The following is a 24,812-nucleotide window of genomic DNA, read 5'->3' on the forward strand; positions in this document are numbered from 1 at the left end:
TATTTGTTACCCGTTGTAACAGACGGGTATTTTTTTCTAGTTAAATCATAAATGAACAAATCATGGTTGTACGTAGAGTATTTATAACCTAAATGAATTTTCCAATAGTGAAATAACTCATGTTTGTCTACAAGAGACCATTTCAGTAAATTCGAAACATTGTTTTATTGCTCTAATATTTTTTATATTGGATATAAATATTTTTTATGCAATTGATAATTTTTCAAAGTCATTCACTAATGTAAAAACATATGACTTATTTCAGCCTGGGGTCATATTCCCACATCAATGCTGTGTCAGCCAAAACCAATCTTTATCTAGATGGAGGTTGCAGCTGCCAGTGAGGACCAATGTGAATATTCACAGCATAGCAAAAGGCAAAAAGAAACAAAAAAAAACAAAATATACATATATGTTCAAACCTTGATGCATAATATGGAACAAACTGAGTCATGATGTGCGTAAGTAGAAACCAATTGCTTCAATACATGGCCCTTTGCGGCCGAAAAAGCCAACAATGCTGCCATGGCCCGACATTGGACCGTAGAAAGGAGTACCTCCTCCTTGTCCAAAAGGTCCATAGTGATGATCAGTATTGGTGACAAAGGTAAGAGAGGTTATGACATTGGGGAATTCACCAAATGGACCAAATGTTCCCAAAACTTTCACAAGAAATTCTAATGGACCAAGCTGGATCTACAACAAAAAGGAAGGATAAAAAAATATTATCAAGCTAACTGTATGCACAAGGAGATTATTAATCGTCAACAGATATTATTAATGAAAGAAGAAGAAAATGCATGCACCCTAAACATGCTTGATTATCTTTGAGAAGCTTGCTCCCACAACTGAAGGTTGTGTGTGTATAGAACATTTTAATACCTACCACTTTTATGAGTTGAATATAAATATTTTTGAGACACCAATAACTAATTGTTTGACTTATGGATCCTAGCTAGTCAGTAGTCACTCATTTACAACCAGGACGAGTAGTTTTTGACTCACTGTATACTTGTTCCCACCACCACTGCCCCATGGACCTACAATGTGCTGTTGTCTGTCTTGGCTTTTGTATGAAAATTCAAGTGAATTGACTACAAATTCACTGCAAATGGTTATGCTTTCCAACTGGTGTGGTGTGACCTTGATGTCAAAAGGGTTCCCTCCGCGTCGGCCAAATGGTCCAATCTTGGTAATCCCATCCTAAGCACAGATAAACAAAGGAAAGTGAACAAAAAGAAAAAACAATATAATGTAATAAACTTCAACAAAATATAGGAACATAAACAAATTGCTAGTAGCTAGATCAGTAGTGCTACGTTTTCTTCTTCTTCTTCTTTGATTGTTCCCACACAAGGGTTCACATAGACACCTATTGCATCGACATAAAGATCTGCATGTCCAAAGAAGCCAACAATTCTTCCATTGCCCTGGACTGGAAAGTTGAAAGGGATCCCATTTTCTTGACCAAAAGGTCCATAGCAGCCAACATTAGTAACCAACGTAATAGATGTTACAACATCAGATGGTGTATTATATGATCCAATTGTTCCAGAAACTCTAGTAATGAACTCTGAAGAGCCAAACTGAATCTACAAGAAAATGAAAATTACTATAATAAGAGGTTCGGTAAAAAGTGGTGTGTTTTACTTCATAACATGGATTCATGACAAAAAATACTATCACCGTGTGCTTAGATTGAATATTCATATAATCTGAATAAGTTTTGGATACATGGATGAGATATGATCAATGAATTATTGCTATTTTATATGAAAAATAGTTACAACTACATATAATATTATGTTAACATGATGTGTTGAATATTATTATCAATAAACTGATATGAGTTTCATGCATATGCCAAATACTTCATCCATTCTGAAATATAAATACTTTTAGATTTTTTAGCACAGGTTAAGGTTAAAGAATAAAAAGAAAAGACTTTGGTGGAGTGAATGAACGTGAGAGGGTAGATAGGGCTCGGATGATAAGAAATTTCAATTATAAGTGATTGGGGGGCAAGTACTAAAAAATAGTATTAGAAATGCTTATATTATGTAGTAGGAATTAAATACTAGAAATGCTTATAGTTTAGAACAAAGAAAGTAGAATAAATAAGAGTTCTTGTGTAGGTAGTTTAGAGCATGAAAGAGGTTGAAGAATCCATTTTATCTAGTCTATAATGCGTAGACTAATTTTACTCATCATGCGTACTCCATTTATCATTCATCAAACCCGACGGCTAAAATCATCTTCGTAAGATTGGACGGCTCGGACGGACTCCACCTCTCTTTTACATAGACTTTTCGTAGAGTCTCCATGTTAGAAAATATCTTTCCAATCAGAAATACTTTCTATATATTAGACTTTGTATAAACATATATATACAAATTTTTAATGATAAATATATGCAAATACACAATTAATCATACAGTTAGAACACCGATAATGATACCAATACAATGAAGTTTGTGGTCAACGCCATATGACAATTGAGCTAAATATAAGATTGATCAAGGCTCTATACCATTATTACTGGACGCCCAAATAGTCAAATCACAAACAATAATATCAGATATAATCTCTGATAAAATAGAGATGAGTATTTGATGATCTAGAAATATTTTTAGCACAATATTTTTATGTGAAATAAGTAAATTTATTGATATGTCAAATGACGCTTCACTGTAGAATATTTTCTAAATCATGGAAAGATATGTGCACCCAATGATAATAATAAACTGGAAACACAACTAATGAAAAATATCAATAGTAATTTTACTTTCTTAAAAACTATCATATATTTTTTTAAACTACATAGAACTCGTGCGATAAATATTTTCTATGAATTATATGATCACTTAATATTTGATTTAAATATCTTTTCATGTAATATAAGAGGACATGAAGAAATTTGTTTTAAACTCATAATAAATTTAAATATGAGAGTTGCATAGTTATTTTGTACTTTTGATATATACAACATCAACAAATATTATAGTAGGACGGTAAGTTGTATGTGATGCAACTCATGCTTGCATAAAGTGATTTCCATTAAATTTAGCTTTTATAAAGTTTAAATTCTACGTTAATACCAGATAATGTGAATAAATTATTTACCTTGCAATATGTGAATTTGATATTATAGTGATTCTAAAATTAATGTATTAATTTGTTGTTGAAATGTTTCTGAAATTAGCATATAAACATGGCCTTACAAGTTATGCAATTACTGTTCAAACTTCGAAACTCTTATTTTTTTCACAATGTGGTCCAATCTATAGTTAATTATGCAAAACTATAATAGTCACCTTTAAGTGGTAGTTTGTTACTATTTTGTCATAGTTTGTTTAAATAATCAAATTAATAAATGTTTGATAGACAAACAAATTCAAATGTTGAGCTTATATATGATTGCATTAAAAGAATTTATAATATCTTATTTATATTATTAATTAGGTCATAGCGTTAGCACAAGTATATTGCTAGTTTCTACGAGGGCTCAAAACAAATCACTTAAGCTTTTTTTTTGTCTTTTTTACCCCCATATTATAGGGGTAGCTAAATCTATAATTCAAGTAACACACTCTCATAATCCACTTATGTAAATTAACACCAACTATTTGTATTGCACTTGTTTGGATTTAAACAGAAGTATCTAAATGCCATGTCTTATTTTACAATACCTATGCTTATAGCAGCAAAATATCACAACATACCAGATACGATGTATAAGAATTAGAATTTTTCATGATATCCCTTCCCTATAAAGGGTCTGACTACAAAATCTGCGTAAGTCCACTATACAGATTGAGTGGGCTAACATTTATATAGTACCTTATTTTTATTTGACAAAATTTGCTGCAGGGCATCGAAAAAACGTGTAATTAGCCGGTGAACATCGTAAGATCACAAATTTGCTACAAGGCACCAGAAAAATATGGTAATTAGTTGGTAGACACTCCGACCATTATTTTATTAATTTCAGAGTCAAAAATTCTAAAAATAACGAGATTACCCTCGGTGGCCAACCCGTTATGCCGATTGGGTCCGGTCAAACCAGATCTCGTCGGTCTCCGCGCCGCACCACACCCAAACCTAGCCTACAGGGCGACTGAGCAGGCAGCGGCGATGGCGACCCAGCTACGGCGAGGGCGGCGGCAACCCGGCCACCGAGGGCAATCTCGTCATTTTTAAATTTTTTGACTCCGAAATTAATAAAATAATGGCCGGAGTGTCTACCAGCTAATTACCACATTTTTATGGTGGCCTGCAGCAAATTCATGATTTTACGGTGTTCAATGGTTACATTTTTTTTATGCCCTGTAGCAAATTTTGCCTTTTTATTTTAACAACACTTTTTTAAAAAGAGGTAACATAGTATACTATACTATGGTTGAAGCACTAAGACTTGTAAGTTAACCGTCACCCACTCTAGGTGTTAGTGGTATAAAACTACCCCAGTATATACTATATTAGTTTGGGGGTCACTTGGGTTACATGCTGGGGTATTACATAACCATCTCAAAATTTTGTTTAATACAATAGAAATGGTCTATATCAGTAACCTCTGCTGTACAACACATAAACTGTGTCCCAATCTAGCTGCCCCTTTATTATTAAGCTTCCTGCTACGATAAATTATCTATAATTCTCGTTTGGACAACCGCACCATATAATTTTTTTTTCTTCATTCCTATTTCTCACAACAATTCATCATCTAGATATTTTCAAAACAGTGAATACATGAGTTGGATTAACAGAGCAACACATATAAGATCTAGATATATTTTTGAGAACTACCTTTTTTTCTGTAATACAAACATACCTTCTGACAAGTCCCAACAAGGCTGCCCTTCAGACATACCGTGTGATGTTCTCCGTCATGGTCATTGTAAGAAAATGTGAGAGAGTGTATCACAATGTCACTGCAAATTGTCAAATTTTCCAAATGATAGGGTGGCACCTTGATGTCATGAGCATTCCCTGTATTCCCACCACATGGCCCAATCTTGGCAAGCACAACCTATGTGCAAACAACAATTAAATAAAAACATAGTTAGGAGATAATTTATAAAAATTAAATAACCTAGCTTAAATCCGTACTTTTCCCTCGTCTTTATATGTTTGGAGATCAGGGTTCACATAGATACCAATTGCATCAACACACCACCCTGCACGTCCAAAGAATCCAACAATGCAACCACTGCCCTGCACTGGTATGTCAAATGGAGTTCCTTTTCTTTGTCCATAAGGTCCATAGCTACGAGTATTAGTCACAAATGTAAGAGATGTTATGATATTTTGGAATCCAATAAATCGGCCAAATGTTCCAGAAACCTCCACAAGAATTTCTGAAGGTTCAAGTTGAATCTGCATTAACAAGATTAGTCACTTTTTCAAGTACATATGAATAGGAAACATGTAGTGGTAATTAGTAAAAGAAAATATTCTTGATTAGATTCGTGCTCACCGCATTAACGCTACTACCACCATATCCACCCCATGGACCTGCTACGTGTTTCTTTCCATTACGGTCATTATATGAAAATTCAAATGAATGTATTGCCATGTCACTATAAATTCTAATGCTTTCTAGATGGTGAGGTGCCACCTCAATGTCATAACACCTCCCTCTATTTCCACCCCAAGGTCCAATCTTGACAATCCCAACCTAACCACAAATCAATCAACTTTTAACTCTATAGTAAACAAGAAGGAAATATGTTTAAGGGATTTTTTGAACATCTTACATTTTCTTCTTTGAATAGTTTTAGATCTGGGATCTCTTCCATTCCATCCCAATACATCAATCTTTCAAAATGTTTGCTCAAGTCAAATGTTGGGCAGTTGAGATTCAAGTTGATTTCATTCCTTAGTGCAACCTCTGTAGCCTGCACCTCCCAAAGCCTAGCATAACGACAATCAATCATAAAGTTTACAGCCTTAAGGGAGGTGAGATTCTTCAAGCCCATATCAAAATCACCATGAAAAGCTTTTGTAGCCTTCAGTTGAAATAGAAAGGAAAGCAACTGAAGCCTCTGCATGGCTCCATGTTTGAAAACTAGAACCATAGCAGGACTTGTAAACTTGAATTTTGCTAGATATTTGAATGCAATTGCCTGATCATTAGCTCCACTATGACCAATTATCACCAATCTTTCCTCTAGAGAATCTATCACATGCAAATCTAGAGAATAAAGGGAAGGCAAGTCCCCAAGAACTTTAAGATCTTCTTGCCGCAGTGTCTTGACAATGATCGATAGGTATGAGAGTTTCTTGAGTGATAAATTGATCCACCTCGGTAGGTGAGAGAGTGGGCTAAACTTTTCCCACACTGAAGAAGGGCCAAGGTTAAATATATCTTTGCTTTTTCGGTGAACGGAAACTGTAAATTTTTGGAGTTCATGAAGAGCCCAATCTACATTGAACATGAAATCCAGGGATACACCTGGAGCAAAAATACTGAGAGTCTCAAGTTTCTTCATATACCCTAAACAATCAAGAAATGTTGTCTCTTTGCTCTTCTCCCATGTACTTGGTGAAAGTTCTAGAACCCTTAGTTTGTGTAGATTGCTCAGTTCTTTCATAAGACTTGGATACATGCTGATATCAATCTCTGACAGATGATCTAGACATTGCATATTCCCAATCCCATTTGGTAGCCTTGTCTTTGTGTCAATAAGAAGACACATAAGCTCTGTAAGATGGACAACTGTTTCTGGTAGTTCTTTTATTCTGGTTTGCTTTATATCCAATGTTTGCAAAAATCTTAGGTTCCCAATTTCTTTTGGAAGCTTATTACAATGTACACCACACAGTCTTAGATACCTTAGATGAATCAAATTAACTATATCATCGGCAACATTATGGCTATTGCAATCTCCTAAATCCAAGACACGTAAAACTTGAAAACTGGAAATTGGCATCTTCAAATCAATACTTTGCCAAGATATTGCAGTAAGTGACCTCACATTGTAAAAACCATCGATTGCACGAGGTATTGTAATATCATCCTTGCTATTTTGTAGGGATAACCGATAGATCTTTTTTGGTAGATAAGACAACGGATATTGACCATTTAAAATTGTAACAAAATTTTCTTCTTTTGATAAGGAGATGATAAATTCCAGTATGATATCATGCACACGACAAGCTTGTGCCTTACCATGCTCATCAATAAATATTGGTTGGATCAAATTTCTATTAATGAGTTCATCAAAGTACCTCTCTCCTTGTTCATATGGCCTTCTATATTGTTTAGGTTGGATGAAACCTTCAGCTATCCATCTCCATATCACGTCATCTCTCTCAATGCTATAATCCTCAGGAAATATACTTAGATACAAAAAACAAGTCTTCAGAGTAGAAGGCAGATTATAATAACTAAGAGATATTACCCAACGCATGTCCTTCACATCAGTACTACTTTCAAGTCCTGTATGAAAAGAATTGCATATGGTATTCCAGTGGTCCTCTCTTTGTGTCTGCCTATTTGCAAATAAACTAGCTATAGTAACTATAGCTAATGGTACGCCACCACATCGATTCAGAATTTTCTTTGATATGTCCTTAAGCTGAGGAGGGCATTCTTCATCATGAAATACTTTTCGATATAATAATTTTTGCGAGTCAACAATAGAAAGAGGTTGTAGTTCATATGTGTTACAATCAATATAGTCAGAATTGCAACACAATTCAGCAACATCAATGCTACGAGTAGTTGTGATTATTTTACTTCCATGGTTATTGTCAATGAGAACACATCTTATATATTTCCATGATGGTTTATCCCATATATCATCAACAACAATCAAGTACCTACAATTTCAAAATATGTTGGTTGGAGAAGGATTAATATTGTTACATACATACAATATAAATGAAGTTGTAGAGGAGTACAGTATGTATGTATCATTAGTGATATATGATGGCATACTAGTGATAATCTTGGGGATTTTTTAGATTTTTTAAATATGGTTGCACATGACAAACCTACTGTTATCAGTAAAAAAACAAAAATAATATTGCATAAGTATGCAGGATGCATGGACAATTTAGCATTTATGAAGTAATGATCAGAGTTATATGAGAAACCTTGTTTATGGTCCTTGTTGGTTGGAGGGATGAACATGGACGTCCATCGCATTTTCGTATGTGTTTGTTTCATGGGCAAGTGTGGATTGGGTGATTACTGAAAAGAAGAATGTCCTAAGATTATAGATGAGACCATCAGCAAAATTGGTTTGACGAGATATTAACCTCGATCGTTACTTAGTTACTGGCTAGTGGTAATTAATCTATTTTATCATTAATTAGTAAATCAGACTGTCAACCCTAAGATGAGTTGACCCATTGAAAAGGTCATATGACGTTTTTTGAGAGGGTACGGCTACATGCTAGTTTGTTGGGGGGAATCAGACTGTCGAGGGAACAATAGGACGCACACAGACACATACTTGTCACACATACTTGTCAACTCATGAACCATGATCAGTCAGTGTATGGGAAACACAAAATTTGTAGGCGTGGAACCGAGGAAAAAATGAGAACAAAATAATGGAGCAAGGACTTGGTCATATGGCATTTTGATTGGACTGATTATCACATCCAAGAAACAAACCAAATATATGTTTTTATAATAATGCATTGAAAAGATTTGGATTTAGAATTAGATAGTAAATTTATGATCCTACAAAGTCATATGGGGTTGTATGATGACAACAACCTTAGGATGAGGGTTAGGCAAACACAGGCTTCAAGTAAAAAAATGAGGGCAAAATCATATTAGACAAAATCACAATTGAAATTCAAAGCAGGTAAAATGCAATTACCCCAACTATTATATGTATATATATACACGTGAAGGCATAAAACCCTACTCTTATATGGATGTTCCTTTTTTTTCTTTAGAGGAATACAAGTTGCTAGAGTCGATCTCTTGTTCACTAGGTCTAGTACTCCTTTTATAGTGTCAAGAGAGGATACCACAATAGCCAAGTGCTAGCTAGAAAATGTGCTACTACATGAGCCCATTAACTTTGCATTATGTCTTCCGGGAGAGCCATTCAATGAACACTCCCCTTCCCTACCAATGGGATGTGAGATGGGACTAGCGGTGCTGGAGGCTGGTGGGAACCCCATAGGCCGGGGCATGTTGGCCTCTAGTGGTGCCACATACTTGGTTGAAGACAACATTGGTAGTCTCTTGCGGTGCCGTTGGACCTTTGACAGGTGGTCCCAAATAATTTGTAAGGGTGGTAGACAACAGGTGGTTGCTAACCTGAGTTGACATCATCCTTCAGTCACCATGAGCTCAGGTGACGATGTTGATGGGACTGATGAAATCTTAACAGGGGTGCCCATATTTTCCACACCTACTAAGGAAAATATGTGTCTTTCTCATCACATCCACTACTGTTGGGTCTTGCTAGGCCTAGCATTAAATATGATTGATAAGAGCTTCTATGCCTTGTAGCTTTCCCTAGGTGGGCCCTTCATCGTGTTCTAGAGGTGCGGCATGCTTAAGGGCATCGGGCTGCCCTAACACCCGCTTGCTCTCTCTGGGAAGGGGTCAAGACAACATGACCCCGCCCAAAGGCGGCACGTCAGAAACCAATGGTAAGAGAACATTGGCTTCCATATCACTGTTAGTTGGAAAATAAACTACTTTAAATGATCTAAATCAACTCTAAATTCAAATTATTGGTAATAAGCATAAACATAGTGGAAAGATAGGAGGCTAAGAGTCTGTTTGGGAGAGCTTCTAGTGGATAGTTTCTCACGGAATCTTCAGAAGTCAGAACCTCTCGCAAACAACACTCAACTTCTGAGAATCTGAAGTTGTAATCCAAAAAATAAACTAAAAGCCAGAAGATGGATTTTCTAGCTTTTTCAGATTCTGAGAAGATGGCTAATCACCGGCTGCTTCTTAGAATCTTAAACTTTCCCAAACAGGCCCTAAGTCTCTGCAGCCATTTCTCAAGAATGCAAACTAGAATGAACATAAAATGAAAGTAGACAATATTAAATCTCTACTTTGGCCCAAACATAAGGTAGTTTTGGGGGCGAGTACATGTTATCGACGTGGCGATATGGGGCACAATTTGAACCATATTTGAACTTATTACTCCCTCCGTTTTTTTTATTTGACGCCGTTAACTTTTTTATCTACGTTTGACCCTTCGTCTTATCTAAAAAATTTATATAATTATTGACTATTTTGTTATGATTTGATTTATTATTAAAGTAACTTTAAGTATAATTTATAATTTTGTATATTTGGACAAAATTTTTGAATAAGACGAATGGTCAAACGTAAATCAAAAAGTCAACGGTGTCAAACAAAAAAACGGAGGGAGTACATATCAGTGACTAAATTAAGAATATTATGATAATTCTATTTGCACTACTAAACACACACACATATATATAAGGATCTAATTTTCGTGTGTGTATATAAATATAAAAAGTACTTAACACGTACTTTTAGTAAAAAATAACTTATAAAGTATTGATCTAGACCAAAAAACTCACAAATAATTTACAAAGCGGAGAAGGGTCAAGAGGCAAGTTTTAGCTATACTACACCTAGGTGTAATATAGAATATCTCCATATGCATATATACAGATTCACTAAAGCACGCCTTACGCATGTTTTTAATTGAGGGTGTGTGTGTGTGTCTCACGAGTGTGTCTTAGAGCTAAAATATAGCTAAGCTAGCCAATGAAAAGTAGTAGTGTTTAAAATGATACAATTTTTAGAATGTAAATACTGCATAGCGCAATTTGGAAAATTTCAAGTTCACGGAGTATCAGGACATACAGTAGCTGGTTGGTGTTGCGAATAGCCACGTACATTATACACCATCTGTCGCTAAATATTTAACGTTGTTGACTTTTTATACACGTTTGACTATTCGTCATATTCAAAAAATTACATAATTATTAATTATTTTATATTATTTTATTTATTGTTAAATATACTTTTATGCATATATATAGCTTTACATATTTTATAAAAAATTGAATAAAGCAAACGGTCAAATATGTGTCAATTCAAAATGAACGATCAATCATGTGTCGAAAAATCAACGGTGTCAAATATTTAAGGAAGGAGAGAGTAATTATGCTACATCAGGGATAAGCATTCGCAATTGGTGTCTAGAGGATTAGGTTATGGCTATACTACCTTTGTTTCATATAGTAAAACTTTGTAGCCTTGCCTAACGTTTAAGGACACACAAATAAGTGATGATTTATATATACCTGTTATCCTGGAGGACATCCCTGATTTTGTCGATGACTTCCTTCTCGCTCCAAGAACTGAAATTTTCATGGTTCAAATGGCTCACTTGGCAAAGTATGCTGCTGAGAACAGCCTTGATGTTTGGATTGAGGGAAACCGAGACGAAAGCTCGGCATTCGAACTGCCCATGGAGCTTCTGATAAACAAGATTCGCGAGCGTCGTCTTGCCGATTCCTCCCGGCCCAACGATGGCCACGAGCTTAAGCTTTCGCCTCGCCGGTGCATCCTCCCCTTCCATGGCTAGAAGTTTGATCACCTGCTCCACTGAACCGTCCACACCGACGAGGCTGGCCGCGTTAGCGTAGAGCGCCGGCAGCCGGCGGTCGACCTGCTGGGCCGAGGTGGCGGCGGCGTCGACGACCACGCGGTCGATCTCGTACCTTGCCCGGCGCCGGCTCACCTCCTCCACCTCCTTCCTGATGCGCTCGATCTCGGCGGCGATGGCGCGGCGGTGGCTGCGGCCACGGGTGAGGCCGCCGACGCAGGAGCACGACGCTGTCGGTGGTCGCGAGGCTTCACGTAGGGCGACGTAGGCGTCGATGGCGTCCTCGGCGTCGTAGGACATGTCTCTGACGTCCCTCGCCCAGAGCCTGACCTGTCCGTCGAGCTGCTCGGGCGGCGCCTCCGACAGCCTCTCCAGGGCGGCGCGCATGCTCGTCAGCTCCCTCTCGAGGTACTCGATGCCGTCCTTGACGGCGCGCCTGCTGCTGCGCAGCCTGCGCTGCTGCCCGCCGCCGCCGCCGGCGACGAGGAGCAGGTCGGCAAGCTTGGGGAGGAGGGTGTTGAGCGCCCCCGTGGACGCGCTCACCACCGCCGCCGCCGCCGTCTCCATCCTGAGCTTAGCTTTCTTGTTTGTCACTGGTAATTCTCTGTCCGTGTGCTTGTTTTCGTAAGAACATGATGTACAGCTGCTTGCCTCTTAAACCTGCTCTTGCTTATTTAGGTGTTGTTAAGATGGGGCTAAAAAATTTAGCCTCATGTCATATCAGATGTTTAAAACATAGACTAATAAAAAACTAATTTTATAAATGAGTGGTAATTTGCGAGATGAATTTTTTAAGCCTAATTAATCCATAATTAGAGCATGTTTACTGTAGCATCACATAGGCTAATCATGGATTAAATTAGGCTCAATAAATTTGTCTCGCGAATTAGTCCAAGATTATGGATGAGTTTTATTAATAGTCTATATTTATTATTTATAATAAGCGTCCAAACATAAGATGGGACAAGTGACAAAAATAAGTCCCTTGTCCCAAACACCACCTTAGATTCATTAAATTTTTGAAACGTAAAAATTTCTAAATTATCTAAATTTATATCGATGTTAGAAGATAATGTATAAATTTAGTTAATAATAATAAATCAGACAATATAAGATGGTTGGAGTAGTTAATTTTTTTGACATGATCACAACGAATATTTTTAGCTTGGGTTCATAAGTGAAGTCGACGGAACCGATCGTTTATTTTTTTTTCTGATTTTGTTAGGAGGATGCTACGCTGTTATTGTGGTGAGGTGTGGGCGGATGGACTTCAATGACTCATGACATGCACATATCTCTTTCTAAAATACCATTTGTTTAGCAAATCAAATGATTGTCAAATCTACTTTGCCTATGAAACGTAACTATGGGCCTGTTCTAGGGAGCTTTTGTGAGAAGCAACCGGTAAAAAGTCAATATTTTAGAATTTAGAAAAGCTGCTTGTAGCTTCTAGTTCACTTTCTAGATTCTGCAACGCTAGATTCTCAAAAGTTAAGTGTTATATGGAAGAGTTTCTGACTTTTAGAGATTATGTTAGAATGAAGTTTCATCACCCAAAAGCTTTGTTAATTAAACAGACCCTATAGATCACTCGATTATCTACTTAATTGACACAGCTATTTTTTTCTCCTTTCGCTTTCTTTGTGGCTTGAATTGCTATGCGTGTTGTGTGCTTAGGCCAGTCTCAGTGAGAGTTTTATGGGAAATAAATAGGATGCCACGTAGATAATTTTGATGATGTGACAACGTATTAATGAAGAAAGAGATGAAATGAGTTTTATGGAGATAAAATCTTGTATGCACAGTTATATAGATAGTTTACGTCTTACCTGTAACCTATGAAATAACAATAGATAAAACTATGCATTGGGAGAGAAGTGTTTTATTCTATTTTTAAATATTTTTAGATGATATGTCAATATAGGTAATCGTGTTTATAAAACTTACATTGAGAATGGTCTTATACGCTAACCTATGCACACACTCTCTCTCATTACTCCACTCTCTAGACATTCTTCCTCCAGAACCTGTGTGCTGCCTCCCATCAAACAAAAAGCTACAGGCCAAATAATGGGTAATAGAGAATGGCGTGTAGCTTCAAGCCACTTAATATGTAGTTCTATAGCTTTATTAATACTAGGGCTAGTAGTAGTTAGATCATGTTAAAAAAATCAACACGAGTCCACTGTTATCTGCCCTCATCTCCGCTGTTTTCTTGAAGACGCATGAGCTGAATTCAGGAAATTAAGCTGATCCGAGCTTGAGCCTGTCTCTCTAAACTCGCAGTAGGAACTAGGCTAGCTTGGCTGGAGCTCGACCCGAGTTTGTATGGAGCTCGAGCCTAGATGGGTAAGCTCACTCAAGCTTAGCTCATTGACTGCATTCTAATTCATAGGTAAGGATTCATTTTAAAGTTTTTCTTCGTATAGAAATTAACTCTAATATTTTTTTGTTGATTAATCATACTTAGAATGCTCAGAAAATTTAAGTAAAAGTTAATTAACAGGTTTAGAGCATGGGAAATTTAAGAAAAATATTCTAAAATATATTGAATTTCTTCTTAGATGTATTTTATGGTTTGATCAACTTTCTTTTAAGTTTTTTTAATAGTTTCCAGGATTCCATTTTAAAATTTTAAATGATTTTTATTTGTTGTGAATTTCTAGGTGCTACAAATCCACCCCTTATAAGAATCTCATCCCAAGATTTCAGAACGGATAGAAGAAAAATGGATGGGAGTGTGGTCTTCAATTCACCTTCTCAGCATTTTATGTTGCTTCCACTTCTAGTTCGCAAAACTATATTGCATGGCTTCAATCAAAATAGGAGTAACTGTAGTGGCTGCACTTCCTCCATGGCATTTAGGGCCAGCTATTAAACTACTGTCTCCGTCCCTAAATGTTTGACGCCGTTGACTTTCTTATGAACGTTTGACTATTTGTCTTATTCAAATTTTTTTATCAATATGTAAAGCTATTTATATACATAAAAGTATATTTAACAATAAATAAAATGATATAAAAATAATTAATAATTATGTAATTTTTTAATAAGACGAATAGTCAAACATATATAAAAAAGTCAACGGCGTCAAACATTTAAAGAAAGAGGGAGTACTTGGCGTCAATCCCCTCCACCTCGCTCTAAAAGGATCCTTCATCCTCTTCTTCCTATCCTTTGTCCAAGCCCAAGCTCCCTCACCCTATGTCATATCTCCTCACCATATATTACCTCTCTCCTAGAGAAACCGGTCCCTGTTTACTCAACTTCCAAGTGCTACCTTCCATAACGAATCACTCATTCAACTCTAAAACAACATGCTTGACCTTTTCCAAGCCTTTGCCAAACTTTAAGTTTGCTGGAACACCACCTTCCATGTGGACCCAAAGGCCTCGATCCTCATGCTCGAGCTCACCATTACATAGTAAATTTGATAAGATATAAATGTGATTATATACAGAGCTAAGCCTATGGCTTAAGCCCTAGCTGCCCCACCCTTTATTCTACACCTGAGTATGTGCGCTAAATTAAATTTTATTTTTTACATCTGATAAGATATAAATGTGATTATATACAGAGCTAAGCCTATGGCTTAAGCCCTAGCTGTCCCACCCTATATTCTACACCTGAGTATGTGCGCTAAATTAAATTTTATTTTTTACGTCTCGTATCTATATGGGTACATGTTTATCTTGTATTTCAACTTTTAGGCCATTAACAATCTGATATTGATGCTAATGGGTTGTATGTGGAGTTGACTCTTTCATTGAAAAAGAAAGAAAAATTAGCATCAGTCTTACTTATAGCCAAAATTTAAAATTTAACCTTTAATTTAGAGTAGGTTTTAAGAATTTTTTATTATAGTTTATTTTCTAGACTTGGCTTTTAAATCGTTAATAAATTATTCATAAATAAAAGTTTTATTAATAAATTGTTTTTCAATTTCATTAAAAAAGAAATAATCACCCCCAATAAGTTCCATTGTAATTTTGAAGTTATTGTAGCGGCATGGTTGTGTTTTCGAATGCAACTATTGCTTAAAGATTTTTGTTGACCATTCCTATGACTGTTGCATCAGCGGAACAGGGACCTTGATAACAGCTTCACCTCAAAAAATGAAAAAAAAAGGCTGCGAGATGCTACTCCAATGCGGCCGATCCATATAGCACACACATTGCAAGTTGCAAGTGTTAAACCACTCACATGTTCTTGTCACGAAAGCTACTTTGTCTCTTTGGCCTCCTTTTTGCCCTGTACAGCTTCTGATCTGCTCTCTTCTGCTGATTCAACAGCTAATTACCTTAGCTTAGGGCCTGTTTGGCAAGCTTTAGATTCTGAGAAGCAGCTGTTTGGTAGCCAACTTTTGAGAATCTGAAAAAGCTCTTAAACCTAGCTTCCGGCTTCTCGATTTTTAGTTCATTTTTCAGAACCTGTAACTACATATTCTCAGAAGCTATGAACCGTTTGGGGCAGCTTCTGACAGAAGCAGCTTTTTCCAAAAGCTACAGCTAGAAAAAGCTCCCCAAACAGGCTCTTAATCAGCTTTCAGAACATATATATGATCCAGTTCATCAAAGCACTATACTGTTGGCCCCTGCGGTATTGTGGTTTACAGCTTCTCAGCCTTCTTGTATTTTACCTGCACTACTCATCTGTAAAACTTGTTTTTGAGTAGCCACTGGATGATCAATAATCAATCCATTGATAAGAAAATGCATTACTTATGTGTCTAGGTTTTGGATTATCCTGGATAGATCATGAGAATATATCGAAATCAAGTCATGTGACTGTCACTTGAGTTAATTTAGGAGTGGCTTGGAATTAGGTCAGTTCATCTGATTTTTTTATAAAGGATGTGCACATGGAAGGTGATAACTACCAAAGGCATATGATGGTAACAAAACAAAAATGAAACTACTGACACGTTGAGTTGGAGGTGGTCCGGCTTGATTTATTAAAAAGACGGGCATTAATTTGGTCTTGACTATTTTTGACGACACAATGTGATCTTTGAAAGCATGTAGATGAGATGTAAAATATGCAAATTAAGTACCATTACCATGGCAATTTCTTTCTAGTTCTAGCTAGCTACATGACTTACCTTCTACTATGGCCAGTTTGAGATAGCTTATAGTGAAGGATTCTCTTGTTTTTGTGATATCTATTAGAGGATATAAATGAATGATTTAGCTAATATGAAGTTGAAAAATTGCTCCACAAAGATGATATTATTTGTATAGAAAATGTTTGCACACAAAACATTGTTTATAAGTTTGGGATGTGTGCCTACAAAAATCCAAAATCCATAATAGATATCTAACATGGGCCTACAAACAGAGTCAGGTAGTACTGGGATTTAAATACAAACATAATTTTATTTAAAACTTTGCTAAAGTAGTTTTAACTGTTCATTTATTTTAGCATGATATATGAAACATAAATTTATTATAACGTTTTTTTTGTTTTTCACCGTTTGAATTTATTTAATTCTGAGAAAATTGCAGACCCTCCTCCAAATTTTATTTTAGTTTGACATTCCTCTATAATTAATTTGGTGTAATACCCCTCCTAATTCACTTAGGTTTGAAGATTGCTCTATATTGCTGTGACTCACGTATTCTCGTGGCCAATGACCCTCACACGCACATATGAATACGAATAGACTGAGAGGAGTTGTGGTTGTCATGCATGCCAGTTAGGCCTGATCAAGATCACTAGATGATGGCTTGTTGTGTTTTCCTTATTAGGTTTTATATGGCAAATATAAGGTGGAGAAGATGAGCTGGACGTGACATTATGTCATTGGGGAAGGATATCTGCTTGAGGCCATACTTACGGAGTGTGTCCAACTTAAATATATACTTAATTAACTGTCTATGTTCCCATCAGGCCAGAGTTAACTGATATAGTAGGCTTCATAATCACATTGAACATTGAAACATGACATGCAATAGGTCATATAGAATGTGCAGAAAAGAACTACAAGAACGTATGAGCAATGATGAAGGGGGTAATTTTAAGCCAAGCTGAATTAGAAGGAGGCTATTTGCCAAAAAAAAGAAAACATCTTACAGAGACAATCTCAAACACAATGCTCACAGCACTTCAAAAAATACACCTAAACTCATATTTACTACACACACTAACATTGGTTAAGATTATAAGATTTCAAATAAATAGAACAAAAGAGAAGAGAAAAGGTAATTAGGTGTTTTTGGAACATTATCGGTCGAAGGAGGAACTAATGATGATAGTGTATGGAAAAGGTAAAGTCATTAGGTTTAACAGTTTCACATAATTGTAGAGAAAGTAAAATAATGAGTTTATACATTAATTATATTACACCTTTGTACATGTTTAGGAGATAGACAAAAGAAATAGAGAGTTGGCTCTTGAAATACATATGAAATGAACAGAACGGTTCGTTAGAACCTAATGAAACTTCCGTTAATTTTCTAAACAGAACCCAATAGAATGGCTTTGAGCCATAATGAAACATTCGTTAATTTTCTCAACAGAACTGAACAGAACCGTTTTGAGCCACAACAGAAGTTCCGTTAGAACCTTGAACTTTTGTTAATTTTCTCGATATAAACAAACAGAACGGTTTTGGCCTAGAACGGAGCTTCCGTTACTACTCAACGGAACTTCCGTTAAACTGTGAAAAAATAGTTCGTTTAGAAATCAAATGAAGAGCTCACACACCCCAAATAGAGCACTTGCATTCTTTCTAGGCTTTAGTGTAACATCCATTTTCATAGTATGACATTTTCTAAGATTCAAAGACAAGAAAAAAATAATAATCTAGAGAGATCTCCATGGCCCATCTTGTCTTGAGTCTTGGAGAACATTTTGTGCAATTTTGCAAACATCTCATCTTGAAGGACCAAAGCTTATACTACTACCAAACTCTTAAAACATGTTAGTCCATCCTAGTTAATTGTTATTAATCACCAAAATAAACACCGAGGATACTAGATGCACTTTCATATGGCAGTTACGATGTCGTATCCTCCTTGGATATGTCACTTTAAAGATTTTGTTTCTTACCTTTTCAACCTCTAGATAGTTGAAATGGCGCTTCTCTGTATGCGAGATGCATGAATCTTCTCAATTCACATCCTGTACTTTTGCAACCCTTCTTGCTAGTGATGATGCCCAGAAGACCGCAAGTTTCGTCAATTGTTTGGAGGTGTTGGGTAGGGGTGAGCATTCGGTTACTTCGGTCACTGGGAAAAAACGTTTATAACAAATCCAGGACGGAAATTAGTTGGGAAAATGTCAGGATCCACCAATTCGGTTTCAGTTTCGGTCATGGCCGAGATTTGATAAACTTAGGTTGCAAACAAGAAAAGATTGGAATTGAAAAAAAAATTGACAATACCTCCCCTCTTTTATGTCTTTTTTTATAGATCAATAAATGAATATGACAGCATATCACAATACGCACATATAATTGATATATATATTATATGGGCTATTGGGCTTTGCTGCACTGTTGTTTATATTAGTTCGTTTTTTCGCTTAGTCCGAACTAGTGACCATATTTTTTGTTTTGGTCAGTTCGATTCAGTCTTTTTAGTTTTGGTTTTTTTACAATAGCTTTTTTTACTGTGATGTATGGGTTTTGATAGTGCCACCGAAGTGTGGTGGTTTATCTTAATTTTTTTGTTATAGCCTTCTAGGCTTATTTTACAATAGTTTTTTTCTATTGTGGCGTATGGGCTTTGATAGTGCCACCGAAGTGGTTTATCTTAATTTTTTGGAAAAATTACAAAGATGTCATTATAATTGTGCGAAATCGTACATATGCTATCTTTTTTTATAACCTTCTAGGCCTATTTTACAATAGCATTTTTCTATTATGGTGTATCGGCTTTGATAGTGCCACCGAAGTGGTTTACTTTTATTTATTTATTTTTGTTATAGCCTTCTAGGCCTATAGTATTGTATTTGTTTTTACTATATTTCATTGAATTTGGCACGACTGTGCGTTGGTTTGTTTAGAAAAAAAATAAATCACATTATGGATATCATGGAACCAAGGAAAAACAACGTTTGCCTGTACTCCAACACACTGTTTCATTATGCACGATAATAACGTGTGAGACTGCTGTCTTTATCTTTTTATTTCTAGTTATGTTTATAATGTAACGTTTATAGGTCAAAATTTAAATTTTTAACCTAAAATTTAGAGTTGATTTTTGAAATTTTTTTACCACAGCTTGTTTTTTTATTTTGATTTCTAAATCACTAAGAATATATATAAACGTTTTATTTATAAATTAACGTTTACAAAGATATCGTTTAAATTTGTCCATAAAAAGCAAAAGATCGGTAAGAACATGCAAGGTGCATGCCCGACTGACGTGCGCGGCAGCACGGTCACCTGCAGCCGTCGTCGCCTTCACCGTCGCCGGCGAGCGAGAGGGACCTCCACCACCCACCCACCCCACCCGCAGACGATCCCGCATTTCACCACGCCACGCTTGCCGTGGAGATGCTCGTGCACCCCACATCACATGCGGTCGTGCGTGCGCGCGCGCGGGGTACTACTGACAGCCAGCGAGACACTGAGCAGCCTAGGCGGGCCCCACCCCACCCCCAGCCATCCTCCGCTCCGCTCCTCCTTCCCCGGCGAATCCTCCCCTCCTCCTCCTCCTCCCCATCCTCCCCTGCCCCGGTTTCCGCCCCCCGTAAAACCTCCCCACCACCCTCGCCTCTCGCTGGAATCTTCGCGCTTATATAAACCGCCCGCACTCCCCCTCCACTCTCTCACTCCCACGCCCCACACCGGAGGAGGAGAAGCGGACGAGGAGGAGGAGGAAGAGGTGTACTGTCTCTCTCTCTCTCGATCTCGTCTCGATCCGAGATCGGATCTGGCCGTTTCTTGATTTCTTCCCCTCTGTGCTAATACGATCCTGCCCCGAGACGCGCCCGGGATCCTTCTGCCCCGCACGCAGCTCGCAGGAATTTCCGGGCCTTCTCTCCGATCTGGAATTTTTTTTATTTTTTATAGAAGTAGCGAACTTTTTTTTTCTGTGATGGAAGATGGCCAGCATTTGTGCCGGCCGCATTGTCGATTGAGCAGAGGAGGAGAAATGTGTTTTTTTCCCCTTTTTTTGATGTTGTTGATGCTGCATTCGTGTTCTTCTCTACCGTCTTCGATGCGAACGAGGCTGGGAGAATCTTGGTTTTTTTTTTCTTTTTCTTTTCTGTACTTTCGTTTTTGTGATGATCTAATCGATTGGGATGGGTGTTGTCATTGGTGGAGCAGACGACGATGATGGATCTCGCGGACAGCCAGCAGAGGCTCATCGCCGGCGCGGCGCTGGTGGTGGCGACCGCCGTCTTCATCCGGCTGCTGCTGCGGTCCTTCGGCGGCGGCGGCAAGCGCGTGCCGCCGACCATCCCGGCGGCGCCGTTCGTCGGCGGCCTGCTCCGGTTCATGCGCGGGCCCATCCCGATGATCCGGCAGGAGTACGCCCGCCTCGGCAGCGTCTTCACCGTCCCCATCATCAACCGCAAGATCACCTTCCTCATCGGCCCCGAGGTGTCGGCGCAGTTCTTCAAGGGGAACGAGTCGGAGATGAGCCAGCAGGAGGTCTACAAGTTCAACGTCCCCACCTTCGGCCCCGGCGTCGTCTTCGACGTCGACTACTCCGTCCGGCAGGAGCAGTTCAGGTTCTTCACCGAGGCGCTCCGTGCAAACAAGCTCCGCAGCTATGTCGATCAGATGGTTGCCGAGGCTGAGGTGAGAATTCTTGCCACTCTCAGCTTCAGTAAGAGCTATCAGGATGGATTGCTAGTGGCTTGAGATGAGATGCATGTTCTTGGATATATGAAACATGAATGTGTAGGCTAATGTGTGCTAAATTTGTTTTGAATACCAATTTTGTGATCATTTTGCATTAATTAAACTTGTGGTTAGCCCTTAGACGAAGGATGAAGAATCTTGGTATGTCTGAATGTGCTGGTATGCCAATTTTTGCTAGGATTTTTTGTCTAATATTCAGCTTCATTTAGTTAACCAAAGCTAATGCCTAGTATACGTAGTTGTCACTTGTCGATCAATCCCATTTGGTTACTCAACATGTTGGTGTCATGGTCTGTATTAAACCACCTATAGTTGACCAGTTGCGTGTGTGAAGAGCACACTGGATGGATGAATCTAATCCCTTCTGAATGTTTCTGTATGACTGTTGTGCAACTTTCTTGGAAGTAGTACGTGGCTGCCTTCATCACCTTTTTGTCTTTTTTTCTCTCAAATCTAAAAATATTGGTATATGCGCTATGCTGTCACCAGTTTTTCTAGTGGCATACGTGCTATGCTGTTATCGATTTCTCCAGAGAGACAACTTTGTCCTTGTTTTATGCATTTTGCTGCCGCCCTTTTGTTTAGTGAATTTGTTCTTTAGAATAAAGCTTAGACATCTTTTTTGTTCTATTTCTAATTTCATCGATTAAAGCTGCCTTTTGCTGTTCTGACTTTTTTTTTTGGCTTTCCTTATTTGTACTGTTTTTATGTGATTTTTTCTTCTCTTTAAATATTTTTATGAAATTCTTTAAGTTATTAATGTCCACACCAGCAACATAATTTGTTAGTCACAACAGCACTATATTTACCAAACTGATGCCCAAAGACCTTCAATTTTTGGTTGACTGTAGATAAGCTAGACCTTGCTGTGTCAAGTTAAATTTGGATGCCATTAATAAAATGTTTGCATTCTTTTCCAACTAACATTCTTGTATCTGACTAAAGTATGTCATTTCTATTGTGCAGCATTTCATTTCTTTCAATTGGTGTTGCATTCTTTTGTTAAATACAGTCTACTGCTAGATGCATGCTGCAGGACATGTGCATTGTGTGGCATTTCGTTTCCTTTGTCATTACAATTTCATCACGCTGACTTAATCTCATTCATACTTGTTCAAAAAAACATGGTTTGGTCTAATTATTTTTGCACCATTGCAGAAAGCTTGCACAATTTATTCATATAAATTATTTTCCTGCTTACTTTTCACATAATAATAAATACTCAAAAGTCTTTATGAATAAATGGCACAGAACATGTTTATGTAAGTTGCTCGACATTAGGGTTGATGAACACTCAGCATCATGACAGTGATATGTTCGTGTTTACATAGCGTGTTAGGATAAATATTGTTTACTCAGCCTTTTTCACTATGTTGTGTCTGTTTCCATCAATCATCATACCTTACCATACTTCTGGGATAATTAATCTTATCTGCATTGCAATGTTGCCTACAGGAGTACTTCTCTAAGTGGGGAGAAAGTGGAACTGTGGATTTGAAGTATGAGCTGGAGCATCTTATCATACTGACTGCTAGTCGGTGCTTGCTCGGGAGGGAGGTGCGAGAAAAGCTCTTTGATGATGTCTCGGCTCTCTTCCATGATCTGGACAATGGGATGCAGCCAGTCAGTGTCATCTTCCCCTACCTTCCAATTCCTGCACACCGCCGCCGTGACCGGGCACGGCAGCGGTTGAAGGACATCTTCGCCACCATCATCAAGTCCCGCAAGGCCTCTGGACATACTGAGGAAGACATGCTGCAATGCTTCATTGATTCGAAGTACAAGAATGGCCGCTCAACAACAGAAGGTGAAATAACTGGGCTACTTATTGCAGCTCTATTTGCTGGACAGCACACTAGCTCAATCACCTCAACCTGGACTGGAGCATATATGCTTCGGTTCAAGCAGTACTTCGCGGCGGCTGTAGAGGAGCAGAAGGAGGTCATGAAGAGGCACGGAGACAAGATTGACCATGACATCTTGGCTGAGATGGATGTCCTCTACAGGTGCATCAAGGAGGCGCTCCGGCTTCACCCGCCTCTAATCATGTTGCTTCGCCAGTCACACTTTGACTTCTCCGTGACAACAAGGGAGGGCAAAGAGTTTGACATCCCAAAGGGCCACATCGTCGCAACATCTCCGGCCTTTGCCAACAGGCTTCCTCACATCTACAAGAACCCCGACTCATATGACCCTGACCGCTTCGCACTAGGCAGGGAAGAGGACAAGGCTGCAGGCGCCTTCTCATACATCTCCTTTGGTGGCGGCAGGCACGGTTGCCTCGGTGAGCCCTTCGCCTACCTACAGATCAAGGCGATATGGACTCACCTTCTTAGGAACTTCGAGTTCGAGCTGGTCTCCCCGTTCCCGGAGACCAACTGGAACGCCATGGTCGTGGGCATCAAGAATGAGGTGATGGTCAACTTCAAGCGGAGGAAGCTCGTCGTCGACAACTAGGCGCCACCTTCAATCTTAGGATTCCGTAATCCTTCTCGCGTTTTTCGTTTTTTTTTCCTTCTCCATTTCTGTCAGTACTTGATCAGTGTAAGTTTCTGCTATCTGTCTGCTCCAGCTTGTAGTAGGGTGTTTTCAGTCGTTTAGCATCCTGTGGTTTGCTTCCTGCCATGAAAATCAAGCTTGATCTGCAACCATTGTGCGTCTGGGCTTCTTGGCAAAGATTTGTGTTATTAGACTTGTACCATCCTGGCTTGTACCTCTGCTACTGAATCTTTGCCTTCGTCCGTTCAGTCGGATTTTGGACATAAGGTTTGAAGTCTGAACTAATAATACCCTGTAATGGACATGACAATAAGAACTGTGGCAATTATGTTTCTCTGTGGCTGAGAGCTCTGCACTGGCAAGATTATCTGGACTGCACTGGTAGCTGCCGTCTTGAGAAAATGTTGAATGGAGACAGCATCCAGCTGTTGTAGGGCATAATCCGAGCTCGCCGGAGAAGACAGGAGCTTCTTCTGCCGGCGGTTCGCCGGTGAACACCAACACATCACGAGAGCACAGCGTGGTGACGGCATTCTAAAAATGAGCCATTGTTCTTATTGTAAATTTGGATTTTGAGCTAACATAGAAGGGCATTTGGTCTAGTGGTATGATTCTCGCTTAGGGTGCGAGAGGTCCCGAGTTCAATTCTCGGAATGCCCCCTCATTTTTGCCAACTCCATTTTTTTCAGTTTTTATTCAACTTTATATGTCTGTCTCACATTAGTTTTTATTCAAATATATATGTCTGTCTCACATTTTCTGAACATTTTTTAGAGAAAAATTGGAGACCAAATCAAATATTCAACTATATGTGTCATTATGTCTGTCTCACATTAGTTTTTATTCAACTATATATGTCTGTCTCACATTTTCTAAGCATTTTTTAGAGAAACTTGGAGACCAAATCAAACAAATGGCTA

At 38.2% G+C, this 24,812-nt stretch overlaps 2 protein-coding genes and 1 non-coding gene across 4 annotated transcripts; 2 read left to right on the forward strand and 1 right to left on the reverse strand.

The window, feature by feature from the left end:
• Window positions 1-450: 450 nt before the first annotated feature.
• Window positions 451-12,143, reverse strand: LOC102704014 (disease resistance protein RGA5-like). The gene is made up of 8 exons (XM_015842190.2): window positions 11,272-12,143; window positions 5,757-7,824; window positions 5,477-5,677; window positions 5,110-5,376; window positions 4,832-5,029; window positions 1,320-1,592; window positions 1,006-1,203; window positions 451-696 (listed from the first exon to the last, which is right to left on the reverse strand). The coding sequence occupies exons 1-8, from the start codon at window positions 12,141-12,143 to the stop codon at window positions 451-453; spliced, it is 4,323 nt and encodes a 1,440-aa protein (XP_015697676.2).
• Window positions 12,144-20,251: 8,108 nt separating this feature from the next.
• Window positions 20,252-24,220, forward strand: LOC102716753 (obtusifoliol 14-alpha demethylase). 2 transcript variants are annotated; one of them, XM_006664963.3, is made up of 3 exons: window positions 20,252-20,407; window positions 20,854-21,330; window positions 22,849-24,220. In XM_006664963.3, the coding sequence occupies exons 2-3, from the start codon at window positions 20,860-20,862 to the stop codon at window positions 23,848-23,850; spliced, it is 1,473 nt and encodes a 490-aa protein (XP_006665026.2). In that variant the 5' UTR covers window positions 20,252-20,407; window positions 20,854-20,859; the 3' UTR covers window positions 23,851-24,220. The 2 variants fall into 2 exon arrangements, with proteins under 2 accessions (XP_006665026.2, XP_015699017.2); XM_015843531.2 differs by lacking the exon at window positions 20,252-20,407 and adding an exon at window positions 20,749-20,769.
• Window positions 24,221-24,480: 260 nt separating this feature from the next.
• On the forward strand, window positions 24,481-24,552 carry TRNAP-AGG. The gene has a single exon. It is a non-coding gene; the product is annotated as a tRNA-Pro (tRNA).
• Window positions 24,553-24,812: the final 260 nt, after the last annotated feature.

This window comes from Oryza brachyantha, chromosome 11 (genome assembly GCF_000231095.2).
Source record: "Oryza brachyantha chromosome 11, ObraRS2, whole genome shotgun sequence".
Taxonomy (NCBI): Eukaryota; Viridiplantae; Streptophyta; class Magnoliopsida; order Poales; family Poaceae; genus Oryza; species Oryza brachyantha.

What these genes read in the sequence shown, in the direction of transcription:
- LOC102716753 (XM_006664963.3), top strand. Translation starts at nt 20,860, where the DNA reads ATGATGGATCTCGCGGACAGCCAGCAGAGGCTCATCGCCGGCGCGGCG. An exon ending in AGATGGTTGCCGAGGCTGAG is followed by an intron (nt 21,331 to 22,848) that starts GTGAGAATTCTT and finishes TGTTGCCTACAG; the next exon opens with GAGTACTTCTCTAAGTGGGG.
- LOC102704014 (XM_015842190.2), bottom strand. Translation starts at nt 12,143, where the DNA reads ATGGAGACGGCGGCGGCGGCGGTGGTGAGCGCGTCCACGGGGGCGCTC. An exon ending in GTGGTAGTAGCGTTAATGCG is followed by an intron (nt 5,377 to 5,476) that starts GTGAGCACGAAT and finishes TTGTTAATGCAG; the next exon opens with ATTCAACTTGAACCTTCAGA. An exon ending in GTGGTGGGAACAAGTATACA is followed by an intron (nt 697 to 1,005) that starts GTGAGTCAAAAA and finishes TTTTTGTTGTAG; the next exon opens with ATCCAGCTTGGTCCATTAGA.